We start from the raw sequence: 23,137 nt of genomic DNA, 5'->3' as shown, positions 1-23,137 counted from the left end.
CCGCACTTGCCCACGTCCCTGAGCACATACTAGGGCCCGTAGCCCCCTTGCACCTGGAGACTGGCACTCTGGGACCACGCCTGCCGCCCACGCGTACCGGCGGCACAGGCCACCCGAGCGCCGACCGTCGCGCCCTCACCCCACTGTGACCACCAGCCCGCGGCGAGCCAGCAGGGTAACAGCCCTGGGCGCAGGCCCCGCCCCTACCCCCAGGCGGCCAATGAGCGCCGCGACCCGATCCGGCCCCGCCCACCCGGGGGGAGCCCCGGCCGCCGATTGGCGGGCCCCGGCGCTGAGGCCCCCGCACGTGGGGCGGGGGCGGGGGTGAATGAAGTGGAAGCGATTCCCCCGCCCCCGCGCTTACCTCCCGCGCCCTGCGCGGCCCGCCCCCCGCGGCGCCCAGTCCCGCGCCCGCCGGCCCGCCGGCTGCACGCGACCCTGCGGTCCGGCTCCCTCGGGCGCCGACCCCGCGCCGCGGACCCGCGATGGCCAAGCGCAGCTCGCTGTCCATCCGCATCGTGGAGGGGAAGAACCTGCCCGCCAAGGACATGTGAGCGCTGCCGGGGGTGGGGGCCCCAACTTTTTGGGGAGGGGCGCTGCCCCTTCCTTAAGCCTCACCTTTCTAGGGTCCACACGGCCCGCCCGCAAGTGGAGCAGCGGCGAGGGTGTGGCGAGTGTGGCCGCCGTGGGGGACTGGAAGGGAATGGGGACGGTAAGATTTGTTGCGAGCACGGGGCGGGGGTGGGGCGGGGGGACAAGGAAGGTCCGTGGACAGGGGAGGGGACGGGGGGGTCAGTAAGGGGCCTGAGCTAGCAGGGAGCCAGCGAACGGCGCTCAAGAAGGGAAGGGGCTTTAATAGGACAGGGGCTGAGCGTGGGGGGCACCTCGCAGGGAGATGTCTCCGTGAACTGCGGGGGTGTGGCTGGAAGGGGTGGGGGTGCCCCTGGGAAGCGAGGGGTCTTCCTCATTAGTTCCGGAACCTTAGTACCCGAGAGTGTGCACCTGAAACCAGCCCCGGGGGGCCGGGCCTGTCCCTGGGCTTCCAGCTGAGCGCAGGAGTGAGGGGTGAACCGGTAGGTCAGGAGGCTGGGACCGTGCAAAGATGGGGTGGCCGGGGAGCAGCTGTTCCTTGTGCCCTGGGCTTTATCTGAGCCCTGCCGTGGCTTTACCTCGTCACAAGGAGTTAGCAAGGCAGTTCTCATCATCCCATTTTACAGATAAGGAAACCGAGGCTGGGAGACCTGAAAAGGCTGGCTCTAAATGGCAGAGGAAGGGCTTGGGTACAGAGCTCCTAACGTCCGCGGACATCTAGGGCATTCCCTGGTCCCTGGCCAGATTTGAGGAGGTTTCCCGAGCCCCTTGTCCCAGCGCCTTTCTCAGTAGTCCCAGAGCTGAGGTTCCCCATCTCATCCCTGGCATGCTTGTGTACAGCCTTAGGCAGCATCTTAGCTCTGAAGCCTCAGTTTCCCTTTCTGTAGACTGGAGGTCAAACTCCCTTAAGCACAGGGATGTTGGCTAGCTCAGTTGGTAGAGCATGGGACTCTTGGTCTCGGGGTTGTGAGTTAGAGCCCCAGGTTGGGTGTAGAGATTACTTAAAAATGAAATCTTATTTATTTATTTTTTTAAAAAGATTTTATTAATTTATTTGATAGAGAGAGACACAGCGAGAGAGGGAACACAAGCGGGGGGAGTGGGAGAGAGAGAAGCAGATTTCCAGCCGAGCAGGGAGCCCGATGCAGGGCTTGATGTGGGGCTTGATTTGGGGCTTGATCCCAGGACCCTGGGATCAGGACCTGAGCCGAAGACAGACGCTTAATGACTGAGCCACCCAGATGCCCCTGAAATCCTTAAAAACAAAACAAAACAAAAAAAACCTTAAGCACAAGGCTCTAGGTGCACTGGCCTCCTGGAGCAGGGTATGGGGGAAGGGGAGCCCAGAGGCTGCATAGGGTCCAAAGTCCACTGTCTGGAGTGCCCCCCCCACGCCCTTCCCCTGCCCGCCCAGGGCTCCTCAGCCTGCTCCTGGATGCCAAGAGGTGGCGAATGGGGAGGGGTGCAGGAGGCCGGGGCGAGGGCGTCTCTCTCACCCGGACAGTGGCCCCTGTGAGTTTGCCTGCTCACTCAACGCCTTGAGCAGTTCTAGTTCAAGGCCCCCTGGGCCTGGTGAGGCCAGGCTCAGCAGTTGCTATGGCAATGGTTAAGGGGGGCGGGGCTGGGCAGGCCATCTCCAGGTGGGTTTCTGGTCTCGTGGCTAGGTGGGGCGGTCGCTGGGAAAGCGATCTCTGCGGAGAGCCAGGCGGAGGAGCTCTGAGGAGGGTCTCAGGCTCCTGGCCCAGGCTCTAAGCAGCCCCCCCCAGGCTGGCACTGCTAACTAGGTCAGCTTGGCCTCCTCTGGCTGGTGGCTGCTGGGAGGAGCAGCCCCTCCGTCTGTCGCCTCCTCCCCATCCCCGCAGGCCCTAGTGCCTGGCTCTAGGCTTTCCCTAGCCCCAGGGCAGTGAAGCTGCCAACTGGGTCTCCCTGGGAGCCAAGGTGCCAGGTTCTCGGCCCAACCCTGCCTCTGCCCAGCCCGGGGACCCTGGGGCTCCATCCCTGGGGGGTCGCCACTAAGTCCTGTTGGTTTAGCCTTCAGGATCTCTTTCTTTGCCCGGCCCCCTGCCTGCTAACCTCTGTCCCCTCCTGAAGCCTCTGGTCAGAGGGCTTCCTGTCATCTGGTTCCTAAATGCAGCTCTAACTCCCCCCCAGGCCCCCAAATTCGAAGCCCTGCCTTTGCACAGGTTTAAGGGGCTTCTGTCTTCAGACACTCCCACTCGGAGTCCTCCAGAAAACTCCTGTTCATCCTTCAGGACCCCTCTCAAACTTAGGCTCTGTTCCAGGGTTTTCCCTGTGCCCTCCAGCAGCACTGGTGCTCGTGCCCCTGTCTTGTGCCCTCCGGAGTCAGGAGCACACTCTTGGTAGCAGTTGCCGCCATGCTGTGTGACCATGAAGGGTAGGAACCGTGACTCATTCGTCTTGGCATTCCGGGAGCCCTGGGGGGGCTCCTGGCCCATGGCAGAGGAGACTAAGGGCTGTGGAGGACCCTTCCGTTCAATCCTTGCATTAGTTCTACAAGGTAGATATGCTCAGTTTGCAGAAGGGGAAACTGAGGCTCAGGATGTGTAAGTCCCTTGCCAAGGCCACATAGTGTTTAGGGAGAGAAGCTGGGATTCAAACCCACTCTTTCTGCTGTTGACAGGCCGAGAATCCTAGCTGGGCCGAGGCTGCAGCCTTACCATGGGCTTCAGTGGGGACTGAGCCTTGGAAATGCGACACAAACCACTTGGCTCAGGGACAGCAGGGGTTCGGAGACCCCAGGAGGCCCTCACTGGGTGTCAGAGGGCTGGGAAGGGGGCGGAGGCTGGGAAGGGGGTGCGCCTGCCTCACTGTGCCTCATCAGCCTGTCTCCTGAGCAGCCTCCCTTCCAGTCAGGACTTGCACACCTCTGAGGACGGGGAGCTCACCACCTATCCATAGTGACTCATCTTGACAGAGACCGTTCTGAGGAGGGACACATCATCACAGCTGCCATTTCCACTCATGGGCTTTTAGTTCTCTTAAGGGCACAGAGCACAGCTGTGCTCCCTGTCACTGACCGTTTTCAGAGCCCACCTGTTCCCGTTCTGTTGCCATCCACTGTCTCCCATTTTGCGTGCCTGGATCAGCCAGACAGGAGCTAAGTCTCATAATGACCGGTAACCGACTGGCTCCCACGCCCAGTGGCCCTGGGGACGGGCCGAGGACTATTTCAAGGTTTACACTGATCCTTCCCCTTCCACAGCCTGGAAACTGCCAAGGGGCTAAATATAGAGGACTTGCAAGTAGCCAGGCTGGCTTCCCCAAGAGGCTTGGGGAAGGGGAAGTGAGGCAGGGGACCAGTCCCGGGGCCTCATCAGGACAGAGGGCACTAGGCAGGGGCACAGATCCCCGCAGCTGACCAGGGATCATGGGTGGGCCTCTGGCCTCAGCCTGCTCCTGACGCTCCTGACGCTGTCCCCTGTGCCCCCTGATCCAGCCACCAGCTCCTCGTAGCCCCTGCACACCCAGCTCTGTTCCTGCCTCTGGGCCTTTGCCCACCCCGTGACCTGGCCCCGAACCCAAAGCCCAAACCTCACGGTTCATTCAGAGATTCATTCACTGAGTGAGAGCTGCACCGTAGCAAAGCTAGGCTCACGGGGCTTCCAGGTCAGGAGGCAGAGGCAGGGGAGAGGAGGCCCGCCCCCAACCCCCACCCCACCCCTGCCGCACCCCGCCACTTCTCAGAGCACACGGACATCTTCCTCCTTCCCAGTTCCTTGTGCAAATATGCATGCAGCTGCTGGGGGCTGCTACCCAGCCCAGCTCTGGGAGTGCACAGGGGCCTGATTGCAGGAGGTCCGGAGTCCCCCAGATTTGGGGGGGGTGGGATGCAAGCTGAGGTGTTCCCAAGGGGCTCTCTGGTGGAGAGGGCTCCTAAGTGACAGGGAAAGGGGTGGCAGGCAGAAGAGCAGGGAGTCTAGGGCCATGCCAACATTTATTGCACACCTGTCATGGGCGGGCCCTCCCGTCAGACCGGGCACCTGGGGCAGCCACCCTGTGGGTGGTCATTCCCTGCCCCACTGCTCTGTGTGGGGAACCGAGTCCTGGCAGAATTGCACACCTGTCATGGGCGGGCCCTCCCGTCAGACCAGGCACCCACCCTGTGGGTGGCCATTCCGCGCCCCACTGCTCTGTGTGGGGAATCCAGTCCTGGCAGACGTTTCTGGTCAGTTTCCAGTCAGGTCAGTTTCCGGTCAGCATCAGGAGGACCTTCAGAGATGGGGGCTTCCTCTGCAGGAAGAACCCCTTTGGAAATGAGAGCTGGGGCTTTGAATTCCCCAGCCTACCACATGCAAATCATTTCCTTTTTATGGACACTGCGCCTGAAAGGCACTCCTGGAGACAGTCCTTACCCCCTTTCTTGCCTGGGACCAGCCCTAGGCCTGGCTGGGAATGTCCCCCCAACCTACCCCAGGAACCCCCTACCAACCGAGACCAGGGAGACCAGGGCACCTGAGCAGTCCCAGGTTCGTCTTCCTCTTCCTTCTTTCCCAGATGGCCAAGAGCTTGAGGCCTGCCTGTTAAATTTGTTCATTTATCCAGCAAACAGTCCCGGGCCCCCTGTCTTGTGCCCTGTCCTAGACCCTGGGGACACAGAAGCGGCCCTTCCCTCAGGTGGTGTGGGGACGTTGGTGGCAGCTGAGGACAGCGCATCGCTAGCAGTCCTGGGATGGAGGGAAAGTCAGAGGGTTTGCAGGCACTGGGCCCGCAGAGGAGACCTTACTCCCTGCCTCTGGGACGGGGCCGGGCTCTGAGCGGCTGGGGACAGCAGGAGCAAGGGCTCCAGGGAGAGAGAACAAGGCGCCCACTTGGGTGTTGAGGATGGGGTTTCTGGACCTGGCCTGGGGCTGTTTCTGTCCTCCTTGGGGCAGAGCAGGGTGTTGAGGGGAAAGGGGTGGCAGGCAGGAACGTCCTTAACCCCCTGCTGGACCCTCATGCAGGTTCCTGCCTTCTGCTCACCACCAGCCTCCCAGACTGATGAGGGGTGCGGGGTACACGTTTCGAGCCCTTGGACCCCAGCCCAGGCCTCCTTGCCTCAGACTTGATCGTCCTTTCCCTGGGGTCACCGAGGGCTGAGCTGCCTAGGAGCCCCTGGGCGTTCCTACCCTCTCCCCACCTGCCGCTGGCCGCCGGTCAGCCCCGCCCTGCCCTTGTGTCTTGCAGCACCGGCAGCAGCGACCCCTACTGCATCGTGAAGGTGGACAATGAGCCTATCATCCGGTATGGGCCCCCCCCCCAACCCAGCACCTGCTCCTCCCCACGCTTCCCGCTCACATCCGGGTAGGGGAGGGGACAGGCTCCAAGAGCAGCTGATCCTCAGGCCGGCCCCCTGCCCTGACGCACCTGCTGGGAGGTGAGGAAATCCACCTCTGACTCCTGCTGATGACTGACCTGAACGTCCATCCAGGCGGTGGATCCAAGGGCCTCTCGCCAGCGCTGTTCCTTTCTGTGATCTTTACGGCCCTCGGAAGGGACAGGGTGATGATTAGCAACAGCGGCTGTCACTTCTGGAGTGTGGTCCGCCGGGCCCTGTGCTAAACCTTTTGCAGCCCATTTATAACTTGCAAGGAGCTTGATGTGTTATGATTAAGTTGCATTTACAGAGGAGGAACCCGGGGACCGAGAAAGGCTAACTTGCTCAGGGTCGCGTACCTCGGAGTTGGCAAAGTCAAACTGGAGCCCAAATCTGGCTGACCCCAAAGCCTGAGCCTCGTCCCCCTCTCTTATCCTGGCTCTCCCTTGGGGTTCCTGTGTCCTGAGAGATGCCCACCGTGGTTATACCCCAGAAAGGCTGCTTCAGGCAAGGGGGCCCCAGCCTGTACCCAGAAGGGCCACTTTCCCTGGATGTGCTTTTGTCCCTGGGCTCCACGATTCTGGGCAGGCTCTTTGAGGTCCCGTTCCTTTTGCGTCTCTGGCCTCGACCTTGGACTTCATGACCAGAGCTGCCCCGCAGTTCTGCCCACCGAAGTGCCCGTTGCTGACGGCCGGCTGAGGCCGCCAGGCTCGTGGTTCTTCACCCTTGCAAATAGGACCTCAGGTCCTTCTTCCACATTCTTTGCAAACCACGATACCAAGAGGGGGGCGGGCAGGATGGCTCCGATTATCTCTGTGACAGACAGGGAAACCGAGGCCCCAGCGTTCAAGTGGCCTGTCGGAGAAGTGCTTGGGGTCAAGGTGATCATTTGAGCTTTCGTCCGGGTCCGTGGCCCGCCTTGGGGGTTTCGGCTCCTCACCCCCCCAGCATTCCCTGCTGAGTCCCCTGGGCTGAAGGCTCTGTCCTGGGTCTGGCTCTGGGTCAGGCTCTGCCACCGTCCTGTTCATGTGACCTGAGGCTAGCTATGGCCCCCTGTGGTCTCAGTTTCCCCAAATGGAAAATGGCCTGCTAGATGCAGCCCTGTGCCCTTCCCAGGGCAGAGGGGACGGTCAGGAGGGAACGGCTGATGGTGGGCAGTGGGGTCGAGGACAAGGAGAATCGTCAAATCCCGTGGGTGGGCCCGGGGTCTGCAGGCGGCCCCGCCAGGCACTGAGGCTCCTTTGCTGTAGGACAGCCACTGTGTGGAAGACCCTGTGTCCATTCTGGGGCGAGGAGTACCAGGTGCACCTGCCGCCCACCTTCCACGCGGTGGCCTTCTACGTCATGGATGAGGACGCCCTCAGGTGGGTGGGCCCCACCCTTCAAATGGGGCCCCGACCCTGCCGGCTGACCCCCCTGGCCCATGTCATTGCCGGGCCGGCGGGTCTCTTTGCGTCCTCTTTGTGGCCTGGAGCGGGGGTGGGGGGGGGAGCCCTGGGAGGGTCTGGAAGGGCTCCGGGTTTGAGCGAGCCTGGGTCTGCGGGGGCGGGGGTGTTCACACCGCTCACACCACATCCCCCACGTAAAGGCACAGGTGTGCTGGGCTGTGCATGGGGGCGTGCGAGCTAGGGAACCCAGGACGAACTTGGCATATATGTGAGCCCGTGTGTCTGTCCGTGTGTAGCAACCTAGCACATGCCCGTGAGCGTGTCCAGAATGCAGGGCCCGCAGGAGGGCCACGGGTCCTGCTCGGATCGGCTCCTGCAAGTGACTGGAGTGTCAGCTTCCCTGCTTCCCACAGGGCCTCTGAACTGGGCGGTGGGGCGGTTGGGGGGAGGTGGTTTCCCAGGCTCCCTGCGGAGCCCTGCCCAGCTCTGGCCCCCTCTCCATCCTCCAGTCGGGACGACGTTATCGGGAAGGTCTGCCTTACCAGGGACAACCTGGCTGCTCACCCAAAGGGTAAGATTCCTGGGAGGGAGCCCATGGCCTGCTCCTGCTTCCCCTCCCCCGGCCCCCTCCTGTCTCCCGGTACTGGTGGCCCCGTCCCTGGCCTTCCCTCAACTCAGAGATGCTTCCTCTAGGCTCCTTCACAGCCCGTGCTCAGGGAAAGCCATGTGTGCCCTCCCTAGAAGGGCCTCTGGCCCTTCTGCTGCCCCCTAGCCTCAATGTCCTGGGCCCCTTTCTGTCCCCTGCTGGGACTGCATGTCCCTAGGGCAAAGAGGGGTTGCCAGTGCTGGGATCTGAGACCTCTGCAGACACAAGAAGGAGCCTCTCCACGCTTGCGGAGGTGCGGAAACCCCTCCTGCCATCGGGCTGGCTTTTCCTGTACCTTTGGTGTCCCCTTAGCCTGGGCCCCGGGGCGGCTCGGCCCTAAGCCTGAGTGGTCAGCCTTCGGCCAGGCTATGCCCCTTGGATGATGGCTGGGATGCTGACACTGTTTTGAGGGCTCAGCCCTGCCCCATTCTCACTGTGGGACCTGGGGTAGCTGCTGCCTCCTCCGGGCTGGCTTCCTGGCTGCCAGTGAGGGTTCCGACCTGGAGCTCTCGGGCGGGTCAGGTTTGGCTTGTGCAGCCCTGTGACTCCTCCCGGGCCTTCCCGGCACACACCTGCTCCTGTCTGTGAGGCCGGGGCGGGCATGCGGGGGTGGGGGACTTTGCTGACTCATGGAGACTCTCGGCCCCTGCCAGGCCCACAGGCCTCTCCTGCCCACGGCCCCCGCAAGCCCCTCGGGGTCCAGTGGCCCAGGGGATGCTGGGCCCTTAATGCTTCCCCACCTGGGCTCGGCCCCTCCTCCGGCAGCCCCAGACAAGAGCCGCTGTTTTATGATGGAGAAACTGAGGCCAGAGAAAGCGGTTCTATCACAAGTTAGGTTCGGGGGCGGGGGGGGCACGAGAGGAAGGACACAGGGGTCGCCGGACTTGGGTTCACATCAAGCTTCTTCCAAGAGCCGCTGCTCAGCTTCTGAGACTGTGTCCCCATCTGTCCCCGGGGACGATGGCCCCTGCCCCCTGGAGCTGGAGAGGACCCCGAGCGGCCAGTGCAGGGGCGCCGTGGCGCCCGGCGGGGCTGAGCCGCGGGTCCCACAGGTTTCAGCGGCTGGGCCCACCTGACGGAGGTCGACCCTGACGAGGAGGTGCAAGGCGAGATCCACCTGCGCCTTGAGGTGGTCCCGGGGACGCCGGCGGGTCGGCTGCGTTGCTCTGTGCTGGAGGCCAGGTGAGACAGGAGAGGCCCCTGCGGGCCAGCGGGCTGGGGAGGTTGCCTGACCTCAAGGCGTTTCCTGGGTGACCCGGCCGAGGACGCCATGTCTCTTAAGGGACAGGGTGATCTTCTAATGGTGGGACTTCGGGCATCGTAAGGCAGGGGGCACAGCAGGTGAGAGAGGACCCCGAGCTCTGCGCGTGCAGTCCCCATGCCAAGCCCGGGCTTCCCCTGGGGTTTAACTACAGTATGAACTTGGCCTGGGGTGTGTGTGTGTGTGTGTGTGTGTGTGTGTGTGTTGCGGGGGTGGGGTGCGGTCCTCTCCAGGAGGAACAGTGACTCGGGCAGAAAGGTGGGCCTGAGTCGCCTACGACAGGCCTCCCTCCCCTCCCCATCCGCGGTATTTTTAGCTGCGGGCTCCCCTCCTGTCGCGGCCTGAGTGTGAGTCACACACGCTCCCTGAGGAGCTCCTTCCCTTGTGGCTCCGGGCCACCTCCACAGGGTCCCTTGGCCGCCTCTGGGGTGGGAGGGCAGGGCCGGGCCAGTGCCCGTGGGGGAGCCGCTTCCCGCAGGGGTGAGGGGGTGAGGGCTGTCAGCTTGCAGAGGGAGCAGGACGGGGGGAAGATCTCTCTCCGGCAGGTGGGGACGGTGGCTCCCGGGCCGGATTCCCTGTCCTGGGGCTGGCGTGGGGATGAGGAGGCAGCGGGAGAATGTGCACACTTGGGCAGGGGCCCATCACACCCGGCCATTCCCGCCCTCGGGCTCACACGCACGTGCTGCCGACACTCCTGGGGACGCGGGGGCTGGCCCAGCCTGGCCTCCACTCAGCAGGGGCCTGGACGGGAGGAGCCGTCTGTCCAGACCTCTGTGTGGAGTGGGGGGGGGTCTCGCCCCCCCGCCCCCCCCGGCTCAGACCCCACTGGCATTCCTGGAGGCCCCGAGAAGCCGTCTGTGCAGAAAGAACGTTTCTTCTCATCTTTCTGGGCAGATTCTCAAGTTCATGTCCTGGAATTCTCTTGGCTCTGAGGAGGCAGGAAAAGCCGGCACGGGAGGCTTTAAACTAAAAATACGGAGAAGAGCAGAAAACAGTATTTACAGTAAAAAGAAGAGGGACAGGCTTTGCTGTTGCCCCACAAAGGGCTCCGAGCGGGGTGCTGGGGTGCTGTGAGCGGATTTGGGCTTTGCAGAGTATTGGCAGGATGACCTGGCAGGGCTGCTCCCCAAGACCCACCTCCCCCACTGTGGGGCAGGCTTTCTAGAAGCCCGTGATCTCAGTCGTGGGGGTTATCTTCTATACTCCGCAAAGGGGAAACCGAGGCTTGGAGAGATGGCCCCGGCTCAGGGCTGCGCTGGCAATCGGGGAGCCGGGTGGGGGACACAGCCCAGGCTGTTCCACGGTGTACTTGCCTCCCTGACTCCCCAGAGCAGACGATAAGCTCACAGCCCGCCTGCGGCTGTCAACCCAGAGGAGCCTTGGGGGGGCCCTGGTCTGCTGTGGGTGCCTCGTAGAGGCCTGTGGGGCGAACACTGGGGGAATCAGCATCCTGGGGAGAGGCGCTGGGCACAGATGAGCCCAGCCTGGGGGTGACCCCACAGAGGTCAGCTGACAGTCTGGGGAGGGAGTGTGAGAAGTGGATGCCCTGCTTCCCTCCCAGGGACCTGGCCCCCAAGGACCGGAACGGTGCATCTGACCCCTTCGTCCGAGTGCGCTACAACGGCCGGACACAGGAGACCTCGGTGAGGGGGCTGAGGGGGGCGGGGAGCCCTCATCAGCTGGGCGGTCAGGCTGGGACTGTGGTCTCACAGAAGACATTTAAGAAAGGCCGGGTGACCCTGGGGCATAGCAGGTCCCGGCTCTTCTGTCACCAACCCCTACAGCCTCAGCTGCCTTTCACTCCCGGCCTCCTGGCCCAAGACAGCCGGCGTGGGGTTCAGCTGCACCGTCCGATAGCTCCCCCGGCATTGTTTTCCCCCAGGAAACAGCCAGGGTGGTGGGCGCAGCCCTGGGGTGGGCCAGGGGTGGAGGCCTGGTTTCTCAGTGCGGTCTGCTGCTACCTTTGTGCTGTGTGGCCTTGGACAGGTTCCTTGCCCACTCTGGGCCTCCATTCCCCCCTTGAGAAATGAGCCGGGGTTTGGACAGGAAGGTTACACCTCTGCTGTTGCAAGGTCCCTGCAGGGATCCCAAGTGGGGTGTTTGGGGCGGCTGTACCCTTGGTTGGGCCTTGCTTCGGGGCCCCCCTTGGGGTCAGCCCACCTCTACTTGCCCCGTTCTGGACAGATTGTGAAGAAATCGTGCTACCCACGCTGGAATGAGACATTCGAGTTTGATCTGGAAGAGGGGGCCGCGGAGGCGGTGTGTGTGGAGGCTTGGGACTGGGACCTTGTCAGCCGGAATGACTTCCTGGGCAGAGTGAGTGCCCCACTCCCTCGGGCTGCACCTGCCTCCGTTCCGGCACCGCCCCCAGTCTCCCCCTGCCCCCCACCGCCCCGGAGGGGCACTCCCCAGAACCAGCCACTGGTGCTCGGGGACCCCGAGGAGGGACTCCCCCAAAAGGAACAGTAGTTGACTCTGCCTTACTCCCCAGGTGGTGTTCAATGTCCAGAGACTGTGGGCGGCCCAGCAGGAGGAGGGCTGGTTCCGGCTGCAGCCCGACCAGTCCAAGAGTCGGCGGGGAGAGTGAGTGCCTGGGCTTGGCCGTGGGGCTGGTGGGCTCCGAGCCCCAGGGGGCTTGGCGGGGTGCGGGGAGAGCTTGACAGTTGGCTCCAGCAGGCAGGCTGCACAGTCGGGGGCAGACCCCAGCCCTCAGGGCCAGACTCTGTTATCCTGACCAGTACTGCCGCCTGGCCCTTCTCATAGCCTTGGACTTGGTCCTGTCCTCTAAGCTCCAAGGTCTCCTGCTTTCTACCTTCTGGCAGATTCTGGAACAGGCCATCAGACTTTTTCCCTTTAAGGCTTTCCCAGCAGACCTCTTACCAGGGTTCAAGTCCCCAGAGCTCTGACCCTCCCTCAGATTTTCCAGGAATGAGGTTGCCAGATAAAATATAGGATGTCCACATAAAGCTGAATTTCAGGCAAACAGTGAATCATTTTTCCGTGTGGTACTTCCGTGCGGTGTCGGAAACAGCCTTAGGCTAAAGATACTCAAACTTCACTGGGTGTCTTGTAGTTTTATTTTGGTTAAATTTGGCAACCTATCAAGGAAGCCCTCTGGCCTCCTTGCCCACCACTCAACCGGGAAGTGGAAGGTCAGCAGTGTCCCCCACTGTGGATGGTTCAGCTCCGTCTCTCTGCAGAAAGTCCCAGACACCCCCCCCCCCATCCCTACCATAGACAGGGCAGGGACGGGGGCAGATGGCTGTGTCCAGCCGCAAGGCATGTCCAGAGAACCTGCCCAGGGCCGTTTGGAGGGCTTCTGGGGATGAGGCCGTGCTGAGCAGCAAACTTAGTGAACTGCACTGTGCTTCTGGAAGGGGGGGGCTGAGAGACTGCTAAGGCTTGGTCAGCACCCCCGACAGGAGGGACCCACCAGGAGGGATCCGAGCAGGGGAGCTTGGCAGTTAGATCTGTTGTGGCAAGTTCTCCAGCCTGCTCAAGCCTCAGTTGCCCCGGCAGGTTGTTAAAACCGTCGGGGACTTGCTTCCAGCTTAAAGCGTGTACACGCAGGAGCTGTTCTCTGAGAGTTTACAGATCTGAGGCTGGGCAGCCCAGCCTGTTTGCATGGGTCAAGCTTGGAGTCCAAGGGGTCTGGAAGGGGCAGGGAGCCAGGCGGTGGAGATGGCTGGAGGCGGGAAGGGCTTGCCCAGCAGGGAAGGAAAGCAGCTTGGGGGGAAAAAATGAGAGCTGGGCGGTGCAGGGGGTGGGCAGGTGGAGGGTACGAGCCGAGAGACAGGCTGGCCCTGAGAAGGGAATATGGAGCCAGCGGGGAGGGGCCCGGCGCAGGCGGCCTGGGTCCCTGGTGGAGAGGTCACAGGCTGCCCGTTCCAGGGGCAGCCTGGGCTCCTTGCAGCTGGAGGTGCGGCTGCGGGACGAGACGGTACTGCCCTCCGGCTGCTACCAGCCCCTGGTGCAGCTGCTGTGCCGTGAGGTGAAGCTGGGCACCCAGGTGAGGGGGCCCCGGGGGAAGGTGGGAGGGTCCGGGGCCAGTAGGCCAGTCCTCCCTGTCCTATACCCGCTCTGAAGAGCGAAGCTCTCGGTTCTCAGGACGGTAAGGAACTAGCCAGTACCCAGGGCCCCTTGCCAACCCTTGGGAAAGCATCCCTCCTTCCCCGTGGTCCTCTGAGGTCCTCAGAGTGAAGGGTTTGGGTTCCCCTGTGGGTCCTCCAACCCTGTCTCTCCTTGCTGCTTCCTGCAGGGCCCAGGGCAGCTGATACCTCTTATAGAGGAGACAACGAGCACAGAGTGCCGCCAGGAGGTGGCCACCAACCTGCTCAAGCTCTTCCTGGGGCAGGGACTGGCCAAAGACTTCCTGGACCTGCTCTTCCAGCTGGAGCTGGGTCGCACGAGTGAGGCCTGGGAGGGGGAGGCCTGTCTGAGGGTGTGGTGGAGAGGGCAGCCGGGAGCCAAGGACTCCAGAGATGCTGAGAGCGGAGAAATCTGGGAAGGCTTCCTGTAGGAAGCTGCTGGGTCCGATTAGGAGGCAAAGGAATGAGCAAAAGGCATAGGTGGGGCAGTGTGCTGGGAGGGGGCAAGGAAGGTCCTTACAGAGGGGCTAGCTTAGGGCCCCCAGCCCCGTGGTCCTCCCTTCCCCAACCCCGTACCCACTAGAACCTCTGCTCACAGGTGAGGCTAACACCCTGTTCCGGAGCAACTCTCTTGCCTCAAAGTCCATGGAGTCTTTTCTGAAGGTGAGGTTGAGTGGTATACATCTTTGTTGCCTAGATGAAGAGACCGAGGTTCAGAAGGGCCAAGAGATAAAGAAGTTCATGCATCCACTCTCGTGTTCATTCGCGCAGCTGCGGTTGGTCTCGCTGTCCCCTTTGTGGGCCTGGCTCTACCCTGAGCGGACACAGCAGGCAGATGGCACCTGGGGGGGGGGGGGGCGCTGGGAGGCCAGCTGCAGGGAGACGGCCAGGGAGCTGGAGGCGGGAGGTGGGACCAATGCCACCCCCCATGGCCCCCAGGTGGTGGGGATGCGGTATCTGCACGGCGTCCTGGGCCCCATCATCGACAGGGTGTTTGAGGAGAAGAAGTACGTGGAGCTGGACCCCAGCAAAGTGGAGGTCAAGGACGTGGGGTGAGGCCGGATGTGATCCCCGGGGGCGGGGGCGGCGGTGCCAGGCCCTTTTTGCAAGTGGATGTTTTGGCTCCTCTGCCCGGGTCTACTTTCCGTCGCTCTGCCCACCTGTGCGTTGCCTTTGTCCCTGATTCTGCTGACGCCTTATTGCGCCTGTCTCCGGGAGCCCCCGCGAGAGTCCGGTGCAGGGGCGCTGACCTCCATCCTCTCTGCGGGATCCACTCAGGTGCTCCGGGCTGCACCGCCCACAGACCGAGGCCGACGTGCTGGAGCAGAGCGCGCAGACGCTGCGCATCCACCTGGGGGCGCTGCTGAGCGCGCTCAGCCGCTCCGTTCGCGCCTGCCCCGCCGTGGTCCGCGCCACCTTCCGGCAGCTTTTCCGGCGCGTGCGCGAGCGGTTCCCCGGCGCCCAGCACGAGGTGCGCCCCCTGCCGGTGGGGCCGGGCGGAGGGAAGGAAGCGGCTTTGCGGGGTTGGTTAGAACCGCAGGCGGGGTGGGGGTGGGGCAGGGGGACAGGCAGAGGCCGGGACAGCCCCGAAGGCCCGCGGGCAGCCCAGCCCCCGCTCTCCCGCGCCCCCCAGAACGTGCCGTTCATCGCCGTCACCAGCTTCCTGTGCCTGCGCTTCTTGTCTCCGGCCATCATGGCGCCCAAGCTCTTCCACCTGCGGGAGCGGCACGCGGACGCGCGCACCAGCCGCACCCTGCTGCTGCTGGCCAAGGTGGGTGCCCGCGGGGCCCCGCCCGCACGGCACGGTGTCCCCGACTGGCTCCGGGGTCGCCCGTGGCTCCGCACTTGACACTGGACAACACTTTCTCGTGGTCACCCGAGCCCATGGACAAGGAAGCGGGTCCCTGCGGGGAAGGAGATTCGGGCCCGGAGCCAGTGTGTGTGAACGCGGGCCCTTTAGCCCCCAGATCGGCCTCTTATTCCCAGGCGGCCCTTAGCTGCCTGCCACCAGGCTGGGACCTGCGTAGCCAGGGGAGCAGTCTCCTCCTAAACTTGCCGAGCAAGGCCAGCGGGTTGGTCTCAAGTAGCCTCAACCGTCCGGTCCCGAAAGGCCTCGCACTCCGGGATCGGATCAGCCCCGAGCCGCAGGGCGGATGGACCGGGCCCGTGAGCAGAGCTTGTGCCGCTGCTGCCTCGGGTTCTCCTACGGGAGTGGCCATCGATTTGGTGGCGGGGTGGGGGAGGTTGAGGCGTTGCGGGGGTTTGACCCAGCAGAGCCTGGCCCTTGCTGCCGTCCCCTGCAGGCGGTCCAGAACGTGGGCAACATGGACACACCGGCTTCCAGAGCCAAGGAGGCTTGGATGGAGCCGCTGCAGCCCACCGTGCGCCAGGGCGTGGCTCAGCTGAAGGACTTCATCACGAAACTGGTGGACATCGAGGAGAAGGAGGGTGAGCACTCCCGCTTTGCCCCGCCCCTGCCCAGGGGCCCCACCCACACTGGCCCCTCCTATGGCCCCGCCCACAGCCTCCCCGTCCAGTGTGCCCTGTCCTCTGGCCCAGGCCCCCACCTATCTTATCTCTGTGGCTCTTGGGTCGCACCCACAGCCTCTCCATCACGCTTGCACGGCCTTGACCATCTGCTGCCTGTGCCCCTCCCCTCGAGTCTCCGGCCACCCCCCACTACCTCCCTGGGCTCACATTTTATCCCCCTCCCCGGCCCCGCAGAGCTGGACCTGCAGCGGACCCTGAGTTTGCAGGCTCCGCCGGTGAAGGAGGGGCCGCTCTTCATCCACAGGACCAAGGGCAAGGGCCACCTCATGTCGTCCTTCAAGAAACTCCACTTTTCCCTCACCACCGAGGCCCTCAGCTTCGCCAAGACGCCCAGCTCTAAGGTGGGTGAGGAAGGAGGCGGCCAAGTGGGGATCCGAGGGGTTTGTAACAGCTAGGAAGCTCCGGTGCTTCGTGGCCACTGGGTCACTCACAGAGTCACTGGGGTCACTTACAGAGCCGGGTCCCTGATGCTAACTCCCCAGGCTGTAGGACGGGAGACTCAGGCCCAGAACTGGGACATAGAGTGGCCCCGGCTTGGACCCTGAGTCTCCCTGTCTCGGCCCACTCCAGAAAAGTGCCCTCATCAAGCTAGCCAACATCCGGGCAGCGGAGAAGGTGGAGGAGAAGAGCTTCGGCAGCTCGCATGTCATGCAGGTCATCTACGAGGACGATGCGGGCAAGGCCCAGACCGTGTACCTGCAGTGCAAGGTGGGGGCCGTGGGGGGGCACTCGGGGAGGGCTTCTGGGGGAATGGCCGCCGGGGGGGGGGGGGGCGCAGCTAGAAGGAGGCCCCGGTGAGCCTACTGCCCCCTGTCACTTGTATCAGGCCCAGCAGGTGTGAGATCTGATGTGTGTGTGTGTCCTGGGCTCTGGGGGTCCTGGGGCCCTGTGCCCGTGGCTTTCCCTGGGCCTAAGCACCCACATCTAGGTCTGTGTGGTCCGGTATAGGACGTGTACGTTCCCGTCAGTCGGAGCGTCACACATTGTGCATGTTTGTGAGATACTGGTTTTGTGGGTACCTTTGTTGGTGCCTGTGTGTTTGCGGTGCGACCAACACGCAGTCGTCACGTTTGTGCAGGCGTGTGGCTCTGGGTGCATGCTGTCCAAGTCTCATCTCTTTATGCATTAGCTCACCCATTCATATGAGAAATATTCGCAGAGCGTCCACAAGGCTCCAGGCGCGGGTTGAGGTGGTGCGGGTTCAGCAGCAGGTGAAACTGCCTTGCCCTCCTGGGGCTGTCTCCCAGGGAGGCGGACGGATTGCTAGGTCAATATTTCACATGTCAGATGGTGGCAGCGCCTTGAAGGGCACAGAGGAGACTAAGGGGGAGAGGGAGGGAACCGAGTAGCGTTCAGTAGGGGGTTACTGCTCTCTCAAGTGTGGGTGGGAGGGCCTCTGGCAGGTGGCCTCTGAGCAGGGGCATCACGAAGGGGAAAACGTCTAGGGGCAGCACACGGGGAGCAAGAAGGAAGGCTGAAGTCAGAGGGGTTTGGCTTATCCCCGGGAGGGACTGTCCAGAGCCACAGGGTAAAATGGTGGCTACCCTGTACAGTTGGCAAGGTTGTACACTGCTCAAGGCACGGCCGTCGGGGGCAGTGGCAGCTGACGTCCAGCTGCTGCTCTGCTCATCAGGCCATGTGCCGGGGAGCTCCAGAAAGGGAGGGCGGGCTTCCTGGAGGAGGTGACCGCTGACATCCCCCCACGCCCCTGCAGTGTGTGAATGAGCTGAACCAGTGGCTGTCTGCGCTGCGGAAGGTGAGCATCAGCAACCCCGGCCTGCTGGGCTCCTACCACCCTGGCGTCTTCCGCGGGGACAAGTGGAGCTGTTGCCACCAGAAGGACAAGTCAGGTGGGAGCGGAGGCCTGGGCGCCCCCCTACACGGCATCTGGGCATCCTGGCCGGGGCACGGGGCTTCCAAGCCCTGGCTGGCTGGCCCAGCTGGGGAGGCCACCTATGCACCTGGGGGAAGTCATTGGTGGCAGGTCAGTCCCTGCAGGGGTTCTGGGCGGGAAGGGTTCCGGAACGGGAGTTTGGGAAATGCTTGGTGTGGGTGCGGTGGGTGGGTTCATCAAAGGCTCTGAGGAGGCCTGGAAACGAGCTGGAATGCCATCCGTCGTGCTATGTAACACAGCACTCCCTCGCTCACATGACAGGGACCCTCTCTTGCCCAGGGAGGGAGGTGTCTGTGAACCAGGGTTTTGAGGGATACACCGTAGGGACTCCTTGCTGCCGAGGGCACAGGAGGGCCCCTGAGCTTCACGGTCCCACCTGGAGGCCTGATGCTGGAGCTGCGGGGGTGGGGGCGGTCCCCAGGCACCAGAGGGACGGCCGAGACAAGCTGCTGCTAGAACTTTCCGTGATGGTGGCTGTGGTGCCCAGAACTGTGCGTGTGCTTGTCGCGAACACGTGTGGGCAGACTTAAAGTGTGGCCAGTGTGGCCCAGGAGCTGAGACTTAAGTTCGTTTTAATTTATGTAATTTTAATGATTCTGCATTTAAGTGGCATTATGTCGCCAGCTGGCTTCCTGTGGGACAGCTCAGTTAGGACCTTCCTTCTCTTACCTTCATCGGCTTTACAAAACTCTTGTTCCCTGGTCTCGGAAGAGACTTGGCCCCCAGAGCCTGCTACACGGGGAGTCCCTGGGAAGCCGCCACACCTGCTGCAGCCCGGCCCCGGGTCTGGGAGGGGACAGCAGCTGCGCTGTACACCAGTGTCGCTGTTTGGTTGACCTGACCCGCAGCCGCTGGCTTTGACCTTTGTGGCAATGGCCTTTGTTATTCGTAAGGGGGGCTCCCTAGGGCACTAGGAGGCAGGGTAAGGTAACCCATTCTATGGAGGAGAAAACGGAGGCTTCATGGGGTGGGGGCAGTGCCTCTGCCAAGGTCGTAAGGCCAGCTCATTCCAGCTTCCGTCCCCATGGCCTTACGGTCCCAGGCCGCTCCCATCTTTCCAGGCCAGCAGCCACCGGGAAAGCTGTCCAGCCCCCCGGGCTGTCTCCTGTGCGGCCTCCGTGCTTGGCCATCGTGCATCTCTGGGCTCGGGGGCTGCACCCGACAGAGATGAGATGTTGCCCTCCTGGGGCCCCTGAGCCCATTCCTGTCCCTCTGCAGGCCGCAGTGTCCCCACGTACGCTGCCACGAGGTTGGATGTAAGCTCTCACGGGGCCTGCCTGCAACCCTGCCCTCTTTGTGCCCCCAGATCTGGGCTGCGACAAGACCCGGTCGCGGGTGACCCTCCAGGAGTGGAATGACCCTCTGGACCATGACCTGGAGGCCCAGCTCATTTACCGGCACCTGCTGGGCGTGGAGGCCGCACTGCGGTGAGGAGGCCTGTGTGGTCCCGGGAGTGTGGCGGGAGAGGGCGGGAGCTGGGCCAGAGAGGCTGGTCTCCGGCTGCACATCAGGCCTGGCCGCTTCCTGCCCGTGACCCCCGCACCAGGGGAGGGGCACTCGGGTCTCCGCGGCAGGAGGCAGGCTCACCTGAGGACGAAGGCCCAAAGATACAGAAGCCCCAGGTCACTGCCACGGCTGTGTCCGGCCTTGGGCTGACCCAGCCTCCCAGCCCGTCCGGCAGTCCTGTTGTGCCCTGGGAGCACAGGGATTGCCCCCAGCCAGCTGCTTAATGCCTGGTCTCGGCCCTGGCTCCCGCTCAGAAACAACCAGAATGCCTGCGGCCTCCCCCACGGACTCAGAATTTCTGGAGGTGCAGCGCTATGTGGGCTCACCTCCGAGCAGCCCCCTGCTTCTCTGAGCCCGCTGGGATCGGAGCGGTTTTCTGTCGCCACCCCCATGCTTGCGTCCTGGAGGGGTGGTGGCTGTTGGCCTTGTTCCTCGTCAGCTTTTCCAGGGTGTTATCTCGTCCTCAGAAACCCTTCTGGGGCTCATGGGGTCAGATGAGAACCGCGCACTCCCCTGGGAGCCGCAGTCTCCAGTAGCTTCCAGGTCACTCCTGTCACCCCTCTCCACCCCTTGTCTGGCCCCCTGGCTCGGGGACGTCATCCTCCACCTACCGGATACAGCCACCACCCTGACTGCTCTGTTCTGGGGACCCACAGTCGTGTCCCCCATTTAAGCCAGGAAGCGGCGGAGCAAAGACTCGAACCCAGGCCACCTTGGGTTCAGGTGGTTTGCGCCACGGGACCAGTGCCGGGGGCCTGATCACAGCCTCCTGCCTTGAGAGCCTCCGCACTTGTGGAACCACTTGGCCACCTTTCCTCTTGTTCAGCCTCACCTCCTTGCCGTCCCGCAGCGTCTGGCCCGGCCCTTCTGCCCCACCGGCTCCTCTGGTCCCCTGACGCAGTGGCCTGGGGCTGTAACGGATCACTGGACGCCTGGCTGGGAACGACCCAGATGTCTTCTCCTGCAGTCAGGGTTGAGTTAGCAAATGAGCGGAGCGGGTCAGGGACCGACCCCACAGCCTAGAAGGCATCTGAGGGAGGAGGAGCGTGTTAGATCTCAGCAGAGGGACACAGCTCTTCCCAAACAGATCAGGGAGGCCGTCCAAAGGCCCAAGCCAGTGGGATTCCTAAGTAAGGAGCTTCAAGCCTGGGGTCCCCGTGGCTGCTGGTTCTCCCTGCACGTAAGCTCCCAGGACTGTACGTCAGAGGGCTCGGCGATCTCCGGTGAACCCTGGTTAGGAATCGTGCTTAAATTGTCATTGTCTCCTACTCCCCTAAGAAGGAAAGTTGTTTCACGGCCAGTTAATACTGGGGACTTTCAGGCCCTTTTCCCCAGGGTCCTCTGAAACAGGAGTGATGTGGTTGGAACTTGGTTTCCACAGTGCCTTCCGCCGGCCCGCCACTGCGGAGGTCCCGAGGAGGCTGGCAGACGGAAGGTGGCAGGTGGCCAGGGGACCACGACCTGGGCCCCTGTTACTTCCCCCCAGGTTGAAGGGGTCAGCTCCTCCCTCCCAGAATCCCTTCCGCTCAGGAGGCCCACATGGGGTCCCCCGGCCTTCCTGGCAAGGGCTCCACGAGCTCTGTCTTCCCTGCAGAGAGAAGCACCGGGAGCTGAGTGCGGGCACGGAGGCAGGCTCTGCGCGCACCGGCCCGGGGGAAGGTAGGTCCCTCCCAGCTGGACTCCCACAGTGGCCTGAGCTCTGTTTTGGGGTGCTGTGGATGGGGCCGCACCCCCCAGGAGCTCTGGCCCTGACTGCTCTGCCCTCATTGTGCCTCTGCCTCCAGCCCCTGAGGACGCACTGGCCCAGCTCCTGCAGGTGCTGCGGGACCTCCAGGAGGCCCACCGCTCTGGCTCGGCCGGCCCGCCGCCCTCGGAGCCCCGCCACCCAGGGCCACTGCAGACATGAGGCCTGCCCCGCCTCGCCGAGCCCCCTGCCAGGTGCTTGGAGACCCCCGGTGCGCTTTCGGCTCTTCACTCCCACTCCTGGGGGAGCAGGGCTTAGGGCTGTCGTGGGCTGGGTGAGCTGGGGGTCCAGAAGGCCCGTCCTTGGCTGCCCGAAGTCTCTAGGGGACTTGGCACGCTCTCGCTCTTCTGTGAAGCCTAGCTGCTCCCCATGGCTCTTGTGGGCGCCGCTGGCGCTAGCCCAGACTCTCCAGGGACCCTCCCTCCTGCCCAGGGCAGACCTGGCAAGAAACCACTCCTAGGATGGGCCGAGCCCAGGGGAACTGATGCTTCTTGGACCCAGAGAGGTGGGAGGGAACACAGAGCGCAGGCGCCCAGGCCTTGACCTCAGCATCCCCTAGCTCCTGGCCGCCACGCCCCCTCTCCCCTCCAGCCACTGGCTGGGCGCCCTGGGAGAGCTTCGCCGGTGCTCTGTTGCTGACAATAAACCTGCTGTGACTGCTGGGCTCTGGGGTCTTGTGACAGGGGTCGGTGGAGGGCCTGGGCCCGGGGACTCCTGTGGCTCCTTGGGGGTGACCAACGACCAGCACTGCTGCCTTAGCCTTTGTGTATCCTGTCTGCCCACCCCCCCACGTCGCAGGGGGACTCATTTCTCCTCCCACTTGCTGTCCCCACCGTAACCTGGGTCCCACTGCTCCATCCCTCACAGGGTAGAGCCTGAACGTGCCTCACCTTCCCTTCCTGGCCCTGGGGCTGCTGAGTCTGCGCCGCCCCTCCCCCATCACCAACACCCTGTTCTCTGGCTCCTTCTTCAGAGCCTCACACAAGCCCTCCTTGGGTTTCCAGGACCTTGTGGTCAGGAAGTACAGACCCCAGGGTCTACTGCGCCCTAGAACAGAACATGAAGGAGCAGAGAGGCGTGCCTTTATGGGGCTGCCGCCGGACCTGGGATGGGGATGCGCGCATAGCCACCCAGTGGCGACACCTTCCACCCTCTCCACAGAAGGGTCCTGGCGTGGGGTGGCCACTGCAGCCTGAAGAGGGGTTACAGCAAGTGCCTGGCACTGTCCCTGCTGTCCGTGTACCCCCCGCGGCCCCCCTGGGTTCTACCAGGCAGAGAGTGAGGCCCCCTCCCCCCAGCCAGCCCAGTTAATAGCATCCTTGGCCCAGACTTGGCCAGGATGGCCCGGAGGGTGGAGGTTCCAGCCCTAGGGCACCATGCCCTTCAGTGCCTTCTGTCCCTTCCCAGTTAAAGAGCCCCCACACACACACCATTTGGCCTGGAGAGTCAAGGCTGGTGTGGGTCTCGGGGGGAATGACACTTCCTTGGCCCAGGGACCAAGGCTTAAGTACGGGATGGCTCTTCTCAGGAAGTGGTGTGGAAGCTTCTGGTTTCCTTCGCGAATCCTCAGCTGCTGTGGCTCCAGCAGCTAGTGGGAGACCCAGCCCCTTCAGACAGCGCGGCGGGGCCCTGATGACAAACTAGTCTGCAAACTACCCGCCGGTCCCAGCGGGCTCCTGCGCTTGGCCCTCCAAGCTCCTCTCTCCCCGCCAGGTGCACCTGCCTGGCCCCCGCCCTCACCCGCTGACTGCCCGACAAGCGGCTCCTCAGGCCACATGCCCACTGGGCAAGCCGGCGACAACACGGCCGGGGAGGAGGGGGCCTCTGGTGGCAGGCAGCCTCGGCAGGGGGTTTATCCGCACCGGCCCGCTCGGGGCCGGACGCCCACGAGGCTTCCCCTGCCCCCCCGCCGGCCCCCCTGCGCTGCGGCTCCATTCTCCACTTGAGGGCCCCGCGCTGGGTGTTCCAAGGGCACATTTCCAAAGAAGGATCACGGGGAGCGGAGAGAGGCCGTCGCACCGCGCACAGAGCAGTCCCGGGCGCTGCCAGCGGAGCCCCAAGCACAGCTACGCGGCCGCGAACGCGTAGACGCAACCCGGGTTCACCCATGCGCAGACCCACCCGCCCACTCCGTCCCCGGGCTTTTCTCGCGCCT

The 23,137-nt window shown here is 63.5% G+C and overlaps 1 protein-coding gene across 3 annotated transcripts; it reads left to right on the top strand.

Moving 5' to 3' along the window:
- The first annotated feature begins 292 nt into the window (after positions 1 to 292).
- Positions 293 to 22,367, top strand: RASA4B (RAS p21 protein activator 4B). 3 transcript variants are annotated; one of them, XM_032326637.1, is made up of 22 exons: positions 293 to 550; positions 627 to 712; positions 5,776 to 5,832; positions 7,156 to 7,269; positions 7,803 to 7,864; positions 8,992 to 9,121; positions 10,762 to 10,843; positions 11,385 to 11,516; positions 11,692 to 11,783; positions 13,092 to 13,209; positions 13,459 to 13,609; positions 13,887 to 13,951; positions 14,228 to 14,340; positions 14,567 to 14,759; positions 14,922 to 15,059; positions 15,592 to 15,736; positions 16,013 to 16,179; positions 16,409 to 16,546; positions 17,553 to 17,688; positions 19,039 to 19,159; positions 20,833 to 20,897; positions 21,023 to 22,367. In XM_032326637.1, exons 1-22 carry the CDS (start codon positions 329 to 331, stop codon positions 21,142 to 21,144), a joined length of 2,649 nt encoding a protein of 882 aa, XP_032182528.1. In that variant the 5' UTR covers positions 293 to 328; the 3' UTR covers positions 21,145 to 22,367. The 3 variants fall into 3 exon arrangements, with proteins under 3 accessions (XP_032182528.1, XP_032182529.1, XP_032182530.1); XM_032326638.1 differs by lacking the exon at positions 20,833 to 20,897 and having other exon boundaries at positions 21,023 to 21,112; XM_032326639.1 differs by lacking the exon at positions 627 to 712 and having other exon boundaries at positions 385 to 550; positions 21,023 to 22,363.
- Positions 22,368 to 23,137: the final 770 nt, after the last annotated feature.

This window comes from Mustela erminea, chromosome 20 (assembly GCF_009829155.1).
Source record: "Mustela erminea isolate mMusErm1 chromosome 20, mMusErm1.Pri, whole genome shotgun sequence".
NCBI classification, from domain to species: Eukaryota; Metazoa; Chordata; class Mammalia; order Carnivora; family Mustelidae; genus Mustela; species Mustela erminea.
The sequence above is the reverse complement of the archived record's forward strand: the minus strand, read 5'-3'. Positions and strand labels throughout refer to the sequence as shown.

Bases quoted from the DNA above. Each gene is read 5' to 3' on its own strand.
- RASA4B (XM_032326637.1), top strand. From the start codon at position 329: ATGAAGTGGAAGCGATTCCCCCGCCCCCGCGCTTACCTCCCGCGCCCT. The intron at 11,517-11,691 runs GTGAGTGCCCCA...CTTACTCCCCAG, and splicing joins GGAATGACTTCCTGGGCAGA to GTGGTGTTCAATGTCCAGAG. The intron at 16,547-17,552 runs GTGGGGGCCGTG...ACGCCCCTGCAG, and splicing joins CCGTGTACCTGCAGTGCAAG to TGTGTGAATGAGCTGAACCA.